We start from the raw sequence: 17,461 nt of genomic DNA, 5'->3' as shown, positions 1-17,461 counted from the left end.
ATAGACTGAGCCCATTAAAGTCAGAAAGTTAATTATGCCTCCACTAAATTTTCAAAAGCAACTCAATTTACAAAGTGTAAAATCAAAAGCTATGAAACTTTTTTTTGTCACTAACACACTTGAAGGTGTAAGAATAAATTCATACCATCTCAGTTTCTAACTGCAGCATCTGAATTGGATGTTTGTTATTCTTCCTTGCATAGACATAAATATCATAAAATAATGCAGGCAGCATCATTGACACTAACTCATTAATGTCAAATATTTCCACGATCCCAATTGGCAGCCTTCTACCAGCTGTCTGTCACTTCCTGCTGGTTTTGGGCAAGCAACTGACCAAGGGCATGCATTTAAAGTTCCGGGTACTAAAATCTCTTGGACCTCACTATGCTGAGATTGGAGGAATTTAATGCTTGCCTTGAGTCCATTGGATAAAATTAGCTGTGTAATTTGCAATAGATTTGGGTTTATAGTTTCTGTTTTCATCATCCACTGATCAAAGCGAAGAATTACATGAAATACAATCATCAGCTTCTTTGGGCTAATCAGCCATGACTTCCCCTTTCAGAACAGTAAGATGCAGTCCAAGATGGCATTGCCTAAGTGGGAGAGCATTCATTATTTCGATGGTACAAGTATTGGCACACAGTTCTATAATGTAATGGATCTTGCTGGATTAAAGGGACTTACAGATGTTTAACAGTAGCACCTTCAAGAAAGGAAGTGGAGAGGAAAGGGGAGAAAATCAGTGCAATATAAAATTGATAAATTTGGGAGGTAGGAGCAAGAAGAAAATGAAGGTAAAACTTTTACCCAAACATCTCTAGAACAGAGAGATAATTATAGGGAAGACCATTGCTCCACTGCTTTTAAAGGGTCTCAGAGTCAATTAAATGGCCACTTTCAAAATAAAGGGATTATGGCATATAGGGACAATATAGGGCTGACCTGTCAAAAGGCTTACTGTGCCTCATGCATTTTCTGCTATTAAATATTCTTATTCCTTTCACTGAAATAAACTGTTTTTTCCTTTCCCTGATATGAGCTTTGGTTCAGTATCAGGTACAGAGTGGCTGGATCGAAACTGTTGCTTATTTACCTCTTTATTCAGTGAAATGCGTTCAGCAGATTCCCGGATGGCAACTTTTCTTGACTTGTGCATGGCAGACTTCTCAATATTATGTTCTTCAATAGTATTACTTAGGGCAGAATGAGATTCTCCAGCGAAATGACTTGATTTTGACTGCTTGGTTCTTTCATCCTTTGAGCTGGTAGTTCCACTGAAGTACTCATGGCTAAACCAAAACAAATAATGCGGAAGTCAAATTAGCCTCATTAGTAATTACTGTTTATTATGGCATAGTCTACCCTGAATCCTTTGATAATTATTTACTCTCCTGCTCTTATCATGTCATTGACAGTGGGCGAGGTCATCTGCAAGTACAGATGAGCTTAATTACAATAAATAAAAACCGAAAGAGCTGTGGATGCAGTAAACCAGAAACAAAAACAGAAGTTGCTGGAAAAGCTCAGCAGATCTGGAAGCACGTGTGAAGAGAAATCAGAGTTAATATTTCGGATCTAGTGACTCTTCATCAGAGCAGGTTCTACGTTCTGGGGAAGGGTCACCAGACCCGAAACATTAACTCTGATTTCTCTTCACAGATGCTGCCAGATTCACTGAGCTTTTCCAGCAACTTCTGTTTTTGGTTCTTTATTACAACAAACTTTATTTTGATTTATTATAGCCATGAAATTAAAGCCATAAAACTTTGCAGCACATGATGTCAATACCCCAGCAATATAAAAAGAGTCCAGTTGCTTGCTCACTCCCATAATCTTGGATCTTCTTCTGTTCAAATACTGATGCTAGCAAAGGCAGAACTTTGTGTCTCAACCATGTGACAAAGCATTTGATGCTCCAGTAACCCTTTATATAAATACATCTCTCCTTTACTCTTCACTCTCAAAAATTATAACTCGACTCTTCATTGGCTTGCTAACCAGAGAAATTACTCCTCTTTGTTAAATTTTCTGTAGTCTTTCTCTGATGCAGTGGAAGCAGATCTCAAGCTTCTATAACTATACCACATCAGGGATCATCCTGCTGGATTTTACGTTGTAAGTTCTAAATGGCTTTATCTTCTAATAAGGTACCAAAGCTGAACATCACAGTCTAATACTGGCCTTACATTGGCCCATGTTTTGTACAAATGCATCATTACTCACTTACTTTTGTATCAGCTACTCATATTTATGAAATCAAAGTTCTATTAGGTTTTGTCTGCTTTTATCTACTCATCCTCACACATTATTATGCATTTGAAGAATTTGATCTTTCTGTTCGTCACACACTTCAACATCTTTCCACTGAATGCACAAATTCTTTAGTTTTTTCAGCATGTATAAACACATGCTTATTCATATTAACTAGGATTTGTCGTCCGTCAATCTATTCAATTAACCTTTCTCCAACTAGCGCAACTCTTTACCAACTCCCAGATTTAGCTTGTTAGCAAATTTCAATAAAACAATAAAATAAAATGAAATGAAGAGTTACCAGACTTGAAACATTAACTCTGCTTTCTCCCCATAGATGCTGTCAGACCTGTGAAATTTTGGCAGTAACTTCTGCTTTTGTAGCAAATTTCACCATGGCCAAGTCTAATTTATCTGTATTTTTCAGGAACAAAAATGAGCCTGCTCCTGGACCATGAGGAACGCTATGTCCACCCCTCCTCCAGCCTGTGAACACCGATTTGACCTTATCCTCTATTTTGTGACCAATAGCTTTCTATCAGAGCTGTTACACTTCTACTTAAGCCATTTTCTAGATATTTTCAAACTTGCTTATTGTGAGATGGCATCTTAAACGTTTCTGGAAATCTATATGGACAATATTTAATACCATTGCTTTGTTTAGCACCATTGGAAAATGTTAACAACTTGCACTTCTATGCCATCTTTAACCAAAGTAAAGAACCCAAAAATTTCATTAAAGCAGAAGTAGACAGAAAGAAATTTGGTGGGGTAATAAAAGTTTGGATTTTAAAAAGATGGATGTTAACAATTGTCATCAATGAGGAAAATGGATTGTCAAAAATGTTTAGAAACTGGATTTGATGAGGTCTCGATGGCTCAACACAAGGTACAACAAAAAAAACACGTTCACATGAATATAGGATCATAGAAATGAAAGGCTTTGAGTTGGAGTTGTATAGCTAAAGACGATTACAGAGGGGTGAAGCAATGAACAGTTAAATATGACGGTGATCATTTTAAGTTGGAGCTACTGAAGGATCAGAAGCTTATCTAGGTCCTCAAGGAGAGTGGTGATGGCTGAGTAGGATTGAGTGCCATATAAAATCCAGACAGTGTTTTGGTAGGACTGAAGATCACTGAGTATTAATGATGGGATTGGGAATTCAGAATGAAAGAAAAATGATGTGACGTAAGACAATAAGAAATAGCAAGAGGAATGAATCATATGGCCCCTCAAACCACTTCCCATTTCAGAAAATTGAGCTAGCAGAACCAATCATAACCAATACCTGTAGAATTTCTTCAGAAGTGTTTAACTTCCAATTAATTCTGGGGATTATAGACACAATTTACTCAGCCTGTTCTACACAGGACAATTTTCTCATTCCAGGAAACAATACAATGTACCCCCATTCTACTGCCCTAATTATAAGCATATCCTTCCTTAATTAAGGAAATCAAAATTGCACAGTACACTTGGTCTAGTCTCATCAAAACCCTGCACAATTGTAGCAAAACTTTCTTATTCATGCATTTAAATCCCTTCCATTAAAGACCAAAGCAAGAATTAATGTGCATAGTTTTGGTCACATTCTTTAAGGAAGGATATAAATTCATTGAAAGGTTTACTGGAATGAGCATAGCTGAGGAAAGGTTGAATAAACTAGGCTGAAGTAAAAAGTGGCTTGATTAATAAATGTACAATTGTGAGTGGTCCCAAGAGGGTAGATCTTTTAGGGATGTTTCAACATGTGGGATAATTGAGAAAGAGATAATTACTGTTTAACAATAGGAGGATCATCCATCTAAAACAGAGATGAGGAGAATTTTTCTTTTGAAGAGATTTGAGATTCTTTGGAACTCTCTTCCTCAAAAGGCAGAAGAAGTAAGAGTCCTTGAACATTTTTAAGGTAGAGATAGCTGGATTCTTGAGAAACAAGGGGCTAAAAGGCTATCAGGATAGGCAAGAAAATGGAATAATCATATCAGCTATCAGAAATCATAGACTGCCTATGGAGAGCGGCACGGTGGCACAGTGGTTAGCACTGCTGCCTCACAGCACCAGAGACTTGGGTTCAATTCCCACCTTGGGCACAATTCCCACCTTGGGCAACTGTCTGTGTGGAGTTTGCACATGTCTGCGTGGGTTTCCTCCAGGTGCTCTGGTTTTCTCCCACAGTCCAAAGATGCGCAGATTAGGCGAATTGCAAAATTGCCCGTAATGTTAGGTGAAGGGATAAATGTTGGGGAATGGGTCTGGGTGGGTTGCTCTTCGGAGGGTCGGTGTGGACTTGTCGGGCCGAAGGGCCTGTTTCCATGCTGTAAGTAATCTAACCTAAATCTAATCTATTTGGCTCAGAGTCCAAGCATCCCACCCAGACCCTCATCCCTGTAACCCTGGCTAATCTACCTAATCTGCACATCTTTGGACTCTGGGAGGAAAACAGAGCAAATGTATAAACTCCACATAAGGGTGGAATCAAGCCCAGGTTCTTGGCGCGGTGAGGTTTTTATGCTAACTATTGAGCCACCATGCCATCTCATTGATGGTGGAACAGATTAAAGGGGCTGAGTGGCCTACTCCTGCTTCTAATTTGTCTGTTCATATGTCTGTGAAAATGCCATATGCTTTCCTAATTACTTGCTGTACCTATGTGATAATGTCTTATGCTCCTTGTTTGAGTACATCAAAGTATTTGTCACCATCAACAATCAAAAGTTTAATGCCTTACTTTTTTTAAAAAATCTGCCTTTCTGTTCAGATTCTCAAAGTGAATAACCTCACATTTATTCACATTACACTCCATTTGTCACCCTGTTGGCCAATCACTTAACAATCCTACATATCTTTATAGCCTCTTCATGTCCTCCTCATTGCTTACATATTTTTACATTTGCAATTAGGTTAGGTATATTACTCTTGGTGTTTTTGTTAATTCATTGATATGGATTATAATTAGCTGAGGCCTCTATACTGGTCCTTGTAATACACCACTAGATGTATCTGCCAAATTCAAAATCCACTGCTTAAGTCTACTCTTTTCTTCCTGTTCATCAACCAATCCTCTATTCACCCTAATATATTAACCTACTTCTATGAATCCTTATCACCGTTTTTATATTAGATTAGATTACTTACAGTGTGGAAACAGGCCCTTCGGCCCAACAAGTCCACCCTCCGAAGAGCAACCCACCCAGATGCATTCCCCTTCATTTACCTCTTCACCTAACATTATGGGCAATTTCCCATGGCCAATTCACCTAACCTGCACATCTTTGGACTGTGGAAGGAAACTGGAGCACCCGGAGGAAACCCACGCAGACACGAGGAGAATGTGCAAACTCCACACAGACAGTTGCCTGAGGTGGGAATTGAACCTAGGTCTCTGGTGCTGTGAGGCAACAGTGCCAACCACTGTGCCACCCATGGTAATTTATTAAATGCCTTGCAAATAATGGAAGCTCATTTCATCTATTTTGTAAATGCCAATGGTTGCTTCTTATGTGCTCCATGCTGTGATCTGAATTCATATCAGGTACAAAAAGTGGACTAGGATTACCTCAGTGAATCAGTTAAAGTGATGCTCAATGAATGAATTTCTTTCCAATGATCAACCTTGATTTCCAATATTTAACTAATCGAAAATTTACAAATCTTGATTACAAAGCATTCACAGTTATACAATCAATAATGGTTGCCATAGTCTACTAATAACATATTGGAGCTTTGCCCTTATATTTCACCTCTAATGCGTTCAATTAGACATTTGACACACAGCTCCTGGTGCAAGAATGTTCCCTGAAACTCTTTTCTAATCTCTAAGTCATGTGTAGAATCTTTAATTCCCTTATCTGTATAACCGCGTAACTATCAGAGTGCAGTCATACCATCCTCTGAAGACAGGCACTATATAATCAACAGCTTCATTCTCTTTCCCCTTAGAGTAGTAGTCCTGCTTCGCTCTCTTCATTTGAGGGCTTCCAGAAGAAGTTTCTAACATTTCATCTGAAAACTTGGATCTGACTCTGCAATAGTAACAAAATGAGGCACAATTTATTCTTCATTGTTGTACATGTACGACAAAGATGTAGGGCAGCCTCATCCCAAACTCCCTATATCTGTAATCTCCTCCAGCTCCAAACACTTTGAGATATCTGCACTTTTTAAATTCCAAGCTGTTAAGTATCCCCAATTTTAATTGATCTTCCATTGGCTTCAAATACCTCAGCCCTAAGCTCTGGAATTTCCTCTTTAAACTTTCCCATTTCTCTATTGTCCATTAAGATGCTCATTAAGGCCTACTATTCTGAACAAATCAGCTCTTATGCTTTCTGATGTGATTTGGCGTTACATTTTGCTCTGATACCCCTGTGAAGATTCTGGAGACACTTTATTGGCCAAAATCTGATCTGGGTCAGAATTCCTACTTCACAGGGTAGATGAGGAAGTTGGGTAGCACATGACTAGGGCAGCAGTGAATGAAAAGGTAGGGTGACAGATGGGTGAGTGGCAGGAGGCAGGCAAGTTCAGGTATTTGGAAGGGAGTTTGTCTGAGGTTGGGGTGGTTTTTTTGCAGATTTAGGTTGGGTTGCGTGTCTGGAGTTGGGGCAGTGATTGGATGGTTACTGTGAGTAATTACAGGAACCAATAAAGTTCTATCGTTGCCCAGATTTCAGAGCAGGTTTTAATCCCGCTAATGTTTCCTGAGTTACTACTAAGCTAAGTGAGTTAATAAAAGGAGTTGATGATGTGGGTTAATGCCACGGGACTGGAATCTGAAAGGCCCTGACTCTGGATATGATTTCAAATCTGACTATAGCAACTGATGGAAATTAATTTCAATAAATCAAATCTGGAATTAACAGCTAGTCTCAGTAATGATGACCACAGTCCATGGGTATCATTTAGCTACAGTTGTCATATGAATTGTCATATAAACCCATCTGGTTCATTAATGTCCTTCAGCAAAGGAAACCTGACATCCCTACCCAGTGTGGCTCACATGTAACTCCAGACCCACAATCATCTGGTTGATTTTTAACCCTTCTCTGAAATGGCCAGCAAGCCAATCAATTCAAGGGCAATTTGGGATGGGCTACAAAAGCTGCCCTTGCCAGTGCCTCGCACGTTCCATAAAAGGAAAAACCTCTCCAAAGTCACTGACTCTAACTCAGAGTTAGGAACATTTTCAGTGTTCCAGATACTAGGTATGATATTTAGACTGCATAGTCTTTCAGCATATGTCCAGTCTCCAACCATCCAGAGACCAGAATATATGGGTCCTTACATTAAACTGCCATAGGAGAAAGTGAGGACTGCAGATGCTGGAGATCAGAGCTGAAAATGTGTTGCTGGAAAAGCGCAGCAAGTCAGGCAGCATCCAAGGAGCAGGAGAATCGACGTTTCAGGCATGAGCCCTTCTTCAGGAAACTGCCACATAAATACAAGTTGTTGTTGTTACTATTGTTGTACCATAACCTGAAATGTAATCCTAATGCCAACAGCTTTTGAATTCCTGAATTTATCTAACATATTCTGCTAAATATTTGTTTTTTTTTATTGATTTCAAGTCATCCATGACCCACTTCCAGTTCCAATGTGATTAAAATAGATTGTAGACTGCTTCCATAAACTCCCTGGTAAGAAACTGAGTACTTAATATGGAACTGGTCCGATTAGGGTTTAAAAACTTGCCTTCTGATAGATTAGTTTATCTCAACAAAATCTGTATTAAGATGTTATAGTTGACTCCAATGTCCCTGGACTGAAGTCACCCATCTTCCTCAACGATTATTGCTATTTCAAGAAATAAAAACTTTGTAGACCATTCAGCCCTCAAGCCTAAATTACCATCCAATTACACCATGGTTAATGTAGTGTTTGTAACGAGTTCAGCCAAGTGGTACTCATAGAATATAAACTCCCTGACTGAGGCTGTTAATCTGGTTTAATTAAGCAATCCTGGCTGGCAGATAAAAACAGGAGTGTTTGGCCTGTAGGAAGGCTAGCCAAGGACTGTCTGATCAGGGTGTCAGGTATCTTTTAAAGCTATATTGGGTCTGTGCTGTATGCACTGTTTGTTACTGTCATCTTTGAATGGAAGTGGGATTTGAAGTTTATCCTCATCTCCCTGAAAACTGGTTGAATGGTGGGGTTTGGGGTTTCACTTTGCTGCCCTGTATAGTGTTGTTTTTCTTGTGAACTACTGTTTTCTGTTTATTGTTAACTGTATTTTGGGAAAAAAAAACAGGAGTGTTAGGCATCCTGTTCACTCTCTGACAGCCGGCTCTGAGGGAGCTGGATCATTGTCAAGGACTCTCTACGTGTAAATAAAGGTTGACTTGGTGATGGGATATGCCTCTACAGAGCTATTTTTGTGGCAACACAAGAAAAGTGTGCTCCTGAGGGAATGCGCTCACAACAGTTGTTTTTGAGTTGGAGTAAGTATTTCTGGTATCACGGTTATTTGGAAAACCTTACTCGTCCAATCCTGCCATTGAAGACTGAGCTAAATATATTGAAGAATGCATTTTTCTTTCTGGAAAAATGACATTGGGGCAGGTGAAAAGCAAAGAATAATTCTCCTGACTGCTTGTGGACCTGCAGCTTTTTTGATTATTAGGTGTCTTAACTTTCCCTGAGACACGAGATACTAAAATGTTTCAAAAGATAATCAAATTTTTTTAGAACATGATGTCTCTAAACCTCTTCTAATTCTGAGATGCTATCTGTTTTATTGTACAACTTGAGAACTAGGGGAAACTATATATATCAGGATTTTTGACTAAGTTAAAATGACTGGTAGAGATATGTAGTTTTAGTTTAACCCTTAATGAAATGTTGGGAGATCATTTGTTTTGGGGTATTAATAATGTAATCATGCAAAAGTACCTTTATAGCTGAAGCCCAACTGGATTTCAAACACACTACAGCTAGCTTTCTCATTGGAAAATGCAACAAATTAATGCATATGCATTTTAGGGTATTCTGATGGATGTGCACAACCTCACCAGTCTGCCTGAGCTTGGGGAACACTATCTGAGTGAAGACAATTGCGTGTCCTCGCTCAGGACATATCCTGAGCAGAGGGACTCTACGCCAGCCCACTGCAAAACAAAGCCTTGGCTAGTTGGTTAAAAGTTTCTTGAGGAACCAGACTAGCAGGCCTTTGTAGTTGCTGCCCATATGTGGACTAGAGGTGGCAAAAGAGTCCCACTAGACCTAAATTGAATAAGAGAACTCATAGGCCAGTAACCAAGAGCATGCATATCCTGGAAAGCCCACATCCAGCTGATTTAGAACAGTTAAATTACTTAGCAACATCCAAATTAGAACCAATCAAAATAAATGTCTGGTTAAATGGCCACGAGGTTCTAATGGAGGTCGATACTTTTGTTATAGAGTCATAAGTTTCCACAAGACCTCAGCTGGACTGAACCTATACCAGGGAAACTTTGTTGATTTAGAGTACAACTTTGGCTCTGGTCTCTTATGAGAAGCAAGTGGTTCATTTACCAATGATTGTAGTAAAAGTCTTGGGCCAAGCTTAATGATGTGAAATTGGTCGAGAAAGATTCACCTGGATTGGCTCAACTATTCTCTATTAGAAAATGGCTGCCTGAGTGAAATCCTAATTAAATACCTTACTGTTTCTCAGAAAGATCTAAGAATTATCAAAGGAGTCAAGGCCACCTAACATGTTGACCAGAAGCAATTCCACGAGTCTGCAAGACCTGCATAGTGCAATTTGCCTTATGGACAAAAGTAGAGGCAGAAACCAGAAGGCTGGAAAGTGAAGGAATCATCAAATCTTTCCAGTTTGTGGAATGGACAGCACCAGTCATATGGATTGTGAGGCCCATATAGTTGGTTTGCCCTTATGGGGATTTTAAATAACTGGTAAACTACTTTTCACAGCTGGAAAATACATTGGGATTCCAGCATGAAGCTGGACATGAACTGTTCATATTTGCAATTGTGGTTCAATGAGGATTCCCAGAAGTATGTTATGATTAACACACAAGGGTTAGTACCAAAATATGAGACTGCCAATTAGGGTATCGTCAGCCTGTATAATTTTTCAGTGGACAAGAGAGAACCTTTTATAAGGTCTACCCCAGGTTGCCATTTACCTACATGATGTGCCACTAACAGGGAAGACTCATAAGAAGCACTTCGAGAACTTGGGCATAGTCCTTAGATGTTTCTCACAGGCAGGTGTATGACTTAGAAGAGAAAAAGGTGTTCCAGGCACCCCCAAGTGACCGACTTGGGCTACAGCATCGACATGACTGGGTGACATACCTTTTTAAAAAAGTCAGCCTTAGAAATTGCCATAGCCAAGCCAAAGCTTTCAGAGAAGTGAAGAACTGCTATCATCCCCCAAGGTGTTGGCACACTAAGATCCCAAGCAAAATCTGGCATTGACATGCGATGCCTCCCCATACAGCATCAGGGTTGTATTAGCCAATAGAGAGGAACACATCCAGGACTTTGCTTAATGTGGTGTGTAAATACTAGATAGAGAAGGAAGATTTGGTCCTTTTTTGGAGTCAACAAGTTCCACCAATATCTTTATGACCTATCGTTTACCAGCAGGGAATTTGAGCACTTCATAAAGTTGAATGGTATTCGACATATAAGGACAGCTCCATGCCATCCATCAACCAATGATCTGGTAGAAAGAACAGTCCAAACTTTGAAGGTAGAATTAAAACCACAGCTTACAGTTTGATTGCATACCAAACTGTCCCAGTTCTTATTTGATTACAAGACCACACTTTGTGCAACTAAAGGGATACCTCCAGCAGAGGGCTAATGGGGAGAAGGGTGCACCAGGGTAAATCTGATCTTCCTGGATCGGGGTGGGGGCAGGATGAAACTGGGTCTGGACCTCAATGCCAGACATAAGACTCCACTAAGCAAGAGAGACTGCATACTTCAGGGGATGAGGTACGCTGTATGATCCCTGCTTCTTACCCATGCAGGGCATTCTCAACAGGAGGTCAGGCCCAGTGATGTATAAAGTTCGGGTGGGTGCAAAGTGGTCCTGAACAAGCACGTGGACCATATCAAAGTTGCAAACTTGCAAGTGGTGCATGAACAAAACATATCTGGCTTCTTGACAGATTTTGAGCATTCCAGAACCTATGGGTTCTCCCTCTCCAAGCATTGAAGATATTTTGGAATCTGACAAGGACATGGCGGATGTCACTATCTTTGCTGCCTTTGCCACTTGAAGAGAATAAACCTCTTCCAAAACAGTCCAGGCGCAAGAGGTGAGCTATTGTTACATGCTGCTTGTAACAAAGGCAGAGTTGGAAGAACCTGAGCTGGTGTTAAAACATCCCAGGCGCAGCTACAAAAAAGAACCAGCCTATGTCCTCTGACTCTGAGGAGAAAGGATTTTGTGATTGTAATGGGATTAGCCAGGTGGACCTCGAAGAATGCGTTCCCTGGTTGGAGCTGTTAAACTGGTCCAATCAAGGAGCCTTGGTTGACAGATAAGAACAGGAATGTCAGACATCCTTTTCACTGAAACCTGGCTCTGGGGGGAGCTGGATCAGTGTCAAGGATACGCTATGCATAAAAAGGGTGGCTTGGTGATGTATACTGGCCTCTGGAGCTATTTCAGTTGGAGTGCACCTCCACTTCATTTAGGAATAGGAGTAGGAGAGTTAGCCTTTCAAATATTTCAATGAGATCATGATTGATCTGTGACCTAATACCATTTATCAGTTTGTGCTTTTATTCACTTGGGGGCTGTGGGCATTGCTGGCTAGACCAGTATTTATTGTCCATCTCTTGTCGCCCTTGTCCCATATTTGTTGATTTTTGTAACATTGAAACTCAGCCTCCGATTTAAAACAATTGGCCTAGTGTGGAAGATGGTTCCAAATATTTGCCACCCTTTACATATAGTATGATGGGTTTTTTGACCCTCCCTATTCTCATGTCTTTTAATTTTTGGCTCTGTTCCTAGAATCTCCAATTAAAATAAATAGTTGTTTCTTTTTACCCTTGCAGTTACCCTTCTCATATTGAAAACATTAAGTCAATCCTTAATCCTAACCACTTTACTCTCTAAATTGCAGTAAATACAACTCTCTTCTTTAGTATCACCTTATAGTTTAACTCTTACAATCTAACTTTGATAAGTAGGCCATAAATTGCTTCCAAGTCTATTCCAACAGTTGTTTGCCCAGTACAAACTACAGAGCTCCAAGTGTGGTCTAACCAGGGCCTTGTATAACTCTAGCATAAATGTAAGCATGAGGAGGAATTCCTATAGATATAAAGTGCATTTGAAAATGCAAAATTAGTCTTTTTGATTATTAAAATATCAAAGATGTACATAAAATAAAGAAACAGAAAAATGCTGGAAACGTTTTGCAGGTCTGTGAAAGAAAGTGCTAATGTTTCAGATTGGTGACTTGAGTATTTACAGTAGTTTTTGTGGTGGTGTCTTTAACTTGGGATAAAAGTGAAAAATGTGAGACTTTTTTTTTCTAAATTTTGCTGACAAACAGCTTGAACAATTTGGTTATGAAAAGTTAAAGGAGGTCTCTAGGTTGTTTTAGTGGGAAGAAGTTGCAAGCTGGGGCGTTGAGACCTGAAAACAATGGCTTGAGCTAACACTGATCGTGGATAGTCTGTTTACCTAGTGTCAGGGAGGTACTAGAAAGGTCATTTCTTTTAAATGCTATTTTATTCCAAGATAGCATAGATTTGGGGGAGAAGTAGTATGGACAACAGCTAATTTGCCTTTTCTGTGAAAATGGAATATGTGGTGAGAGCCAGAGTCAAAGGTTTTAAAAACTCACGCTTGGATTAAAGAGACCAAAGCCCTAAGGACTTAAACAAAAGCTGGAAGGTTTGTCAAGCTTTGACTATGGGGTGACATCACCATGGATCCCAGAATATGAGATAGTTTGGGGATTAGAAGTTTTCCAAAGGGAAAAGAGCTAAGAATAACTTTTGGACTCATTCCTGAAGAGTGCTGTTGGAAAAGCGAATGGATTCAAAAGGGTTCATCCATGTGCCGAGCTTCATACTCTGATAAAATATGGCACTGGTTGGAGCTTCTGGATAGTCCTACTCACATGCCCACGTGTCTGTCCTTGGTATGCTGCAGTGCTCCAGTAAGTCACAGCACAAACTGAAGGAACAACATCTCCTCTTCAGACTCTGCACCTAACAGCCTTCTGAACTTAATACTGAGTTCAGCACCTGCAAATTGTGAACCAAGTCCCATTCCTTCCCATTCTTTCGGCTTTACTTGTTACATTCCCCTCCCCCCCCCCCAACCCCAGTAGGACTGTCTGTTCTTGCCAATGTGGCAGTTAGACATACCATTGTTCTACCATTCTCACATTCCGATCACTCGCTCAATCTGAACTGTCAACATCTTTTCTCCCGCAGCACTCTAAACTCTAATACCTCCACCACTCCTCCTTCTCCTCTCCTCACCCCCCCTCCCCCACTATAGCATAAATGTTGTGCCTTTCATACTTCACAACTTGTCTGAAGAGTCATCTAGACTCCATGTTAGCTTGCTCTCTCCCCATGGATACTGCTGCTCTGAACTCCACCATTTATTGTTTTCACTTCAGTAGTTATGGTTGGATACAGTCTTGCCTACTACTCAGGTTACCATCAATATAATGGCAATTAGTGGTGCTGAAAAAGCACAGCAAGTCAGGCAACAACCAAGGAGCAGGAAAATTTGAAGTTTTGGGCAAAAGCCCTTCATCAGGTATGAGGCTGGGAGCCTCTGGATGGAGCTTCATTCCTGATGAAGGGCTTTTGCCCAAAACTTTTTTTTCCCTGCTCCTTTGGATGCTGCCTGACCTGCTGTGCTTTTCCAGCACCACTCTAATCTCTTCTTTAATCTCCAGCATCTGCAGTACCCACTTCCACCTATCAATATAATGTAACCTATGAATAAATTTTATTAAACTAATTAATCTTGTTCACTGAGTGTATTTGTCTCATCCTCTTCTACGAGAATGACTAATTGACAGTATAATTCCATCGGAGGTACTCTGACTTTGTGAATGGAACTTCTACTTTAGTCCTATTTGATTTTTAGGTTTTAGACCCATGTCAAAGATAATTTCCAATTTGGCTTTTTCTGGATTGAATCCATCTGTGAAGTACACCTAAATGTTGAAAGGTTGGAACTTTTTGACAATTGGTGGCTTGGTGCTGAGCAGAATCTATTTAAGGGGCAAGTATTTTGTTTATTCTGAATGGTTTTTCTTTTGCAACTTAGTAGGAGTTGTTCACTAAACAGTGTTTAGTTGCTTTAGTTTTTGTTACAGGAAAAGTATCAAAAACTTGAAACATTGTGTGCCCTTTCAGTCATTTACTCTAAATTCAAATTTCCCTTCAAAAGTTACAAATCCATACATGGTTGCAGTATCCACAGTATTTTGCTCATTACATCTTTATGATCTACATACATGAACAACGTCTTTTCAAACCTTCATCTGTAGCTGTTTTGTCATTTGCTATTCTGATCTATCCTTCTTAACTTCAAAATAAATAGACTCTCTTTACCTGCATGCAAATTTGGTTGTTACTATTACATGTACAACATGGAAACAGACCCTTCAGTCCAATTCGTTCACGCCAACCGGATATCCCGACCCATATCCCTCCAAACCCTTCCTATTCATATACCCATCCAAATGCCTTTTTTAAATGTTGCAATTGTACCAGCATCCACCCCTGCCTGTGGCAGCTCATTCCATACATGTGCCACCCTCTGTGAGGAAAAAGTTGCCCCTTAGGTCTCTTTTAGATCTTCCCCTCTCACCCTAAACCTATGCCCTCTAGTTCTGGATTCCCCCACCCCAGGGAAAAGACTTGGCCTATTTATCCAATCCATAATTTTGTATACCTCTAAGGTCACTCCTCCGCCTCCACTCCAGGGAAAACAGCCCCAGCCTGTTCAGCCTCTCGTTATAGCTCACATCCTTAATCTTTTCTGAACCCTTTCAATTTTCACAATATCATCTTTCCAATAGGAAGGAGACCAGAATTGCACACAATATTCCAACAGTGGCCTAACCAATATCCTGTACAGCCACAACATGACCTCCCAACTCCTGTACTCAATACTCTGACCAATAAAGGAAAGCATACCAAACGCCTTCTTCACTATCCTATCTACCAGTGACTCCACTTTCAAAGGAGCTATGAACCTGCACTCCAAGGTCTCCTTGTTCAGCAACACTCTCTGGGACCTGACCATAAAGTGTATATGTCCTAAGATTTGCTTTCCCAAAATGCAGTACCTTGCATTTATCTGAATTAAACTCCATCTGCCACATCTCAGCCCATTGGCCCATCTGGTCAAGATCCTGTTGTAATCTGAGGTAATCTTCTTTGCTGTCCACTACAATTTTGGTGTCAGCTGCAAATGTACTAATTGTACCTCTTATGCTTGCATCCAAATCATTTATGTAAATGACAAAGTAGAGGAACCAACACTGATTCTTGTAGCACACCACTGGTCACAGGCCTCCAGTCTGAAAAACAACCCTCTACCACCACCTACTGTCTTCTACCTTTTGAGCCAGTTCTGTATCCAAATGGCTAGTTCTCCCTGTATTCATGAGATCTAACCTTGCTAATCAATCAGTCTCCCGTGGGGAACTTTGTTGAATGCCTTACTGAAGTCCATATAGATCACATCTACTGCTCTGCCCTCAATCTTCTTTGTTACGTCTTCAAAAAAACTCAATCAAGTTTGAGAGACATGATTTCCCACGCACAAAGCCATGTTGACTATCCCTAATCCATCCTTGCCTTTTCAAATACATGTACATCCTGTCCCTCAGGATTCCCTCCAACACCTTGCCCACCACCGACATCCGGCTCACTGGTCTATAGTTCTTGGGCTTGTCCTTGGGATTCTTCTCTATAATTTCATGCTTCCATTTACATAGCTTCAAACTGCCAAATATATCTTTGCATCATCAGAAAACTTAGATATTAGTTCTTCATGAGTTTTAAATAAGGATTACACCCAATATGTTGACTTCTCCACTTCCTGATGTTACCTGGCTTGCTGTGTTCTTCCAGCCTCTGCCTGTCTACATTAAATAGGGAGCATGTTTTGAGGCTCAAGCACAGATTACTTTGTAATACCACTGATTTTGTCTTCAATTCCATTAGCTTCAAGTTTTTTTTAATAAGTAACTTTATCAAATGACTTCTGCAAGTCCATACATACAAAACATTTACAGATAATTTCCTCTTCCCTACTTTTAATCACCTCTTAACATTGGAAATTTGAAATATCTGTTGGTATGCCTAACCGGTAAAGTCTTCACCTCCAGTCTTGAAAACCCCAATTGCTCTACAATCCATCTGAGGAGATTTTTGTGGAGAGTTCCACATTTCTATGAATGTTTGTGTGAAAATGGGCTTTCTTTCCTCAATCACTCCTTTAACCTTTAAATCACCCATTAACCTTTCTTTTGGCCTGTGCTTGAAGCTAATGTTGGCTGACACAATATCTGGATTGCTTGAGATGGGCCTGATCTCCTTTGACTCCTTGAATCACAAAAGGAATGGTCACCTTCTGGCCTGTTATCCAGTACAAGCCATCAAATTCAAGTAAGGAGGAAAGAAAATTGAAGAATCAGAAAAAAAACACTTGTTTCAAAACATTATTTGCAAATATGCAAGTTTTATTAACTGCTGTAACATTGCATTGTAGAACATGCAGTTTATTTATAGAAAACTTATTAATCACAGGAAGTAATGAAAGTTAGCATTTGATATAATAGCTGGAGCTGTGTTGATCAGCTGATAAAATAATATGTATGAAAAGCTCTCCTGGAGTTGTGTTTTTTTTTCAATAAATAACATTGTCGTAGAGTGTGATCTGTCCACATTTGAAAGTCAACAACAGTTGGGTGATCATACTTTCAAAGGTCAAAACTGGGACACACAAAATGCTTCAAAATATGGAGATTTGTTATTATGTACATTGGAAAACAGGAACAAATGTCTCCGGATAGGCATTTGAAAGTGGGAGTTCTCCCATCACATGTCCAACCAGAGTTTACAGCCCTAAATGCACCTAATTTTTAATGACAGCAGTTATGGCCTACAAGAATTTGCTTCAATCAAATTTCTGCCTCATTTCTTAATAAAAAAGGAGAATTATTTCATTTAAAGGTA

The 17,461-nt window shown here is 39.8% G+C and overlaps 1 protein-coding gene across 4 annotated transcripts in view; it reads right to left on the bottom strand.

Annotated features, from left to right (window-relative positions):
- Positions 1 to 17,461, bottom strand: part of myom1b (myomesin 1b) — a 130,547-nt gene that overhangs the window by 99,942 nt on the left and 13,144 nt on the right. For 3 of the 4 annotated variants that reach the window (XM_072570372.1, XM_072570373.1, XM_072570374.1), the window contains exons 3-4: positions 6,151 to 6,288; positions 1,100 to 1,295 (exon numbers count right to left, since the gene is read on the bottom strand). In XM_072570372.1, the coding sequence (XP_072426473.1) occupies positions 1,100 to 1,295; positions 6,151 to 6,288 (334 nt within the window). The remainder of the gene's footprint in view (positions 1 to 1,099; positions 1,296 to 6,150; positions 6,289 to 17,461) is intronic. The other variant, XM_072570375.1, reaches the window with a different exon arrangement.

This window comes from Chiloscyllium punctatum, chromosome 5 (assembly GCF_047496795.1).
Source record: "Chiloscyllium punctatum isolate Juve2018m chromosome 5, sChiPun1.3, whole genome shotgun sequence".
NCBI lineage: Eukaryota > Metazoa > Chordata > Chondrichthyes > Orectolobiformes > Hemiscylliidae > Chiloscyllium > Chiloscyllium punctatum.
The sequence above is the reverse complement of the archived record's forward strand: the minus strand, read 5'-3'. Positions and strand labels throughout refer to the sequence as shown.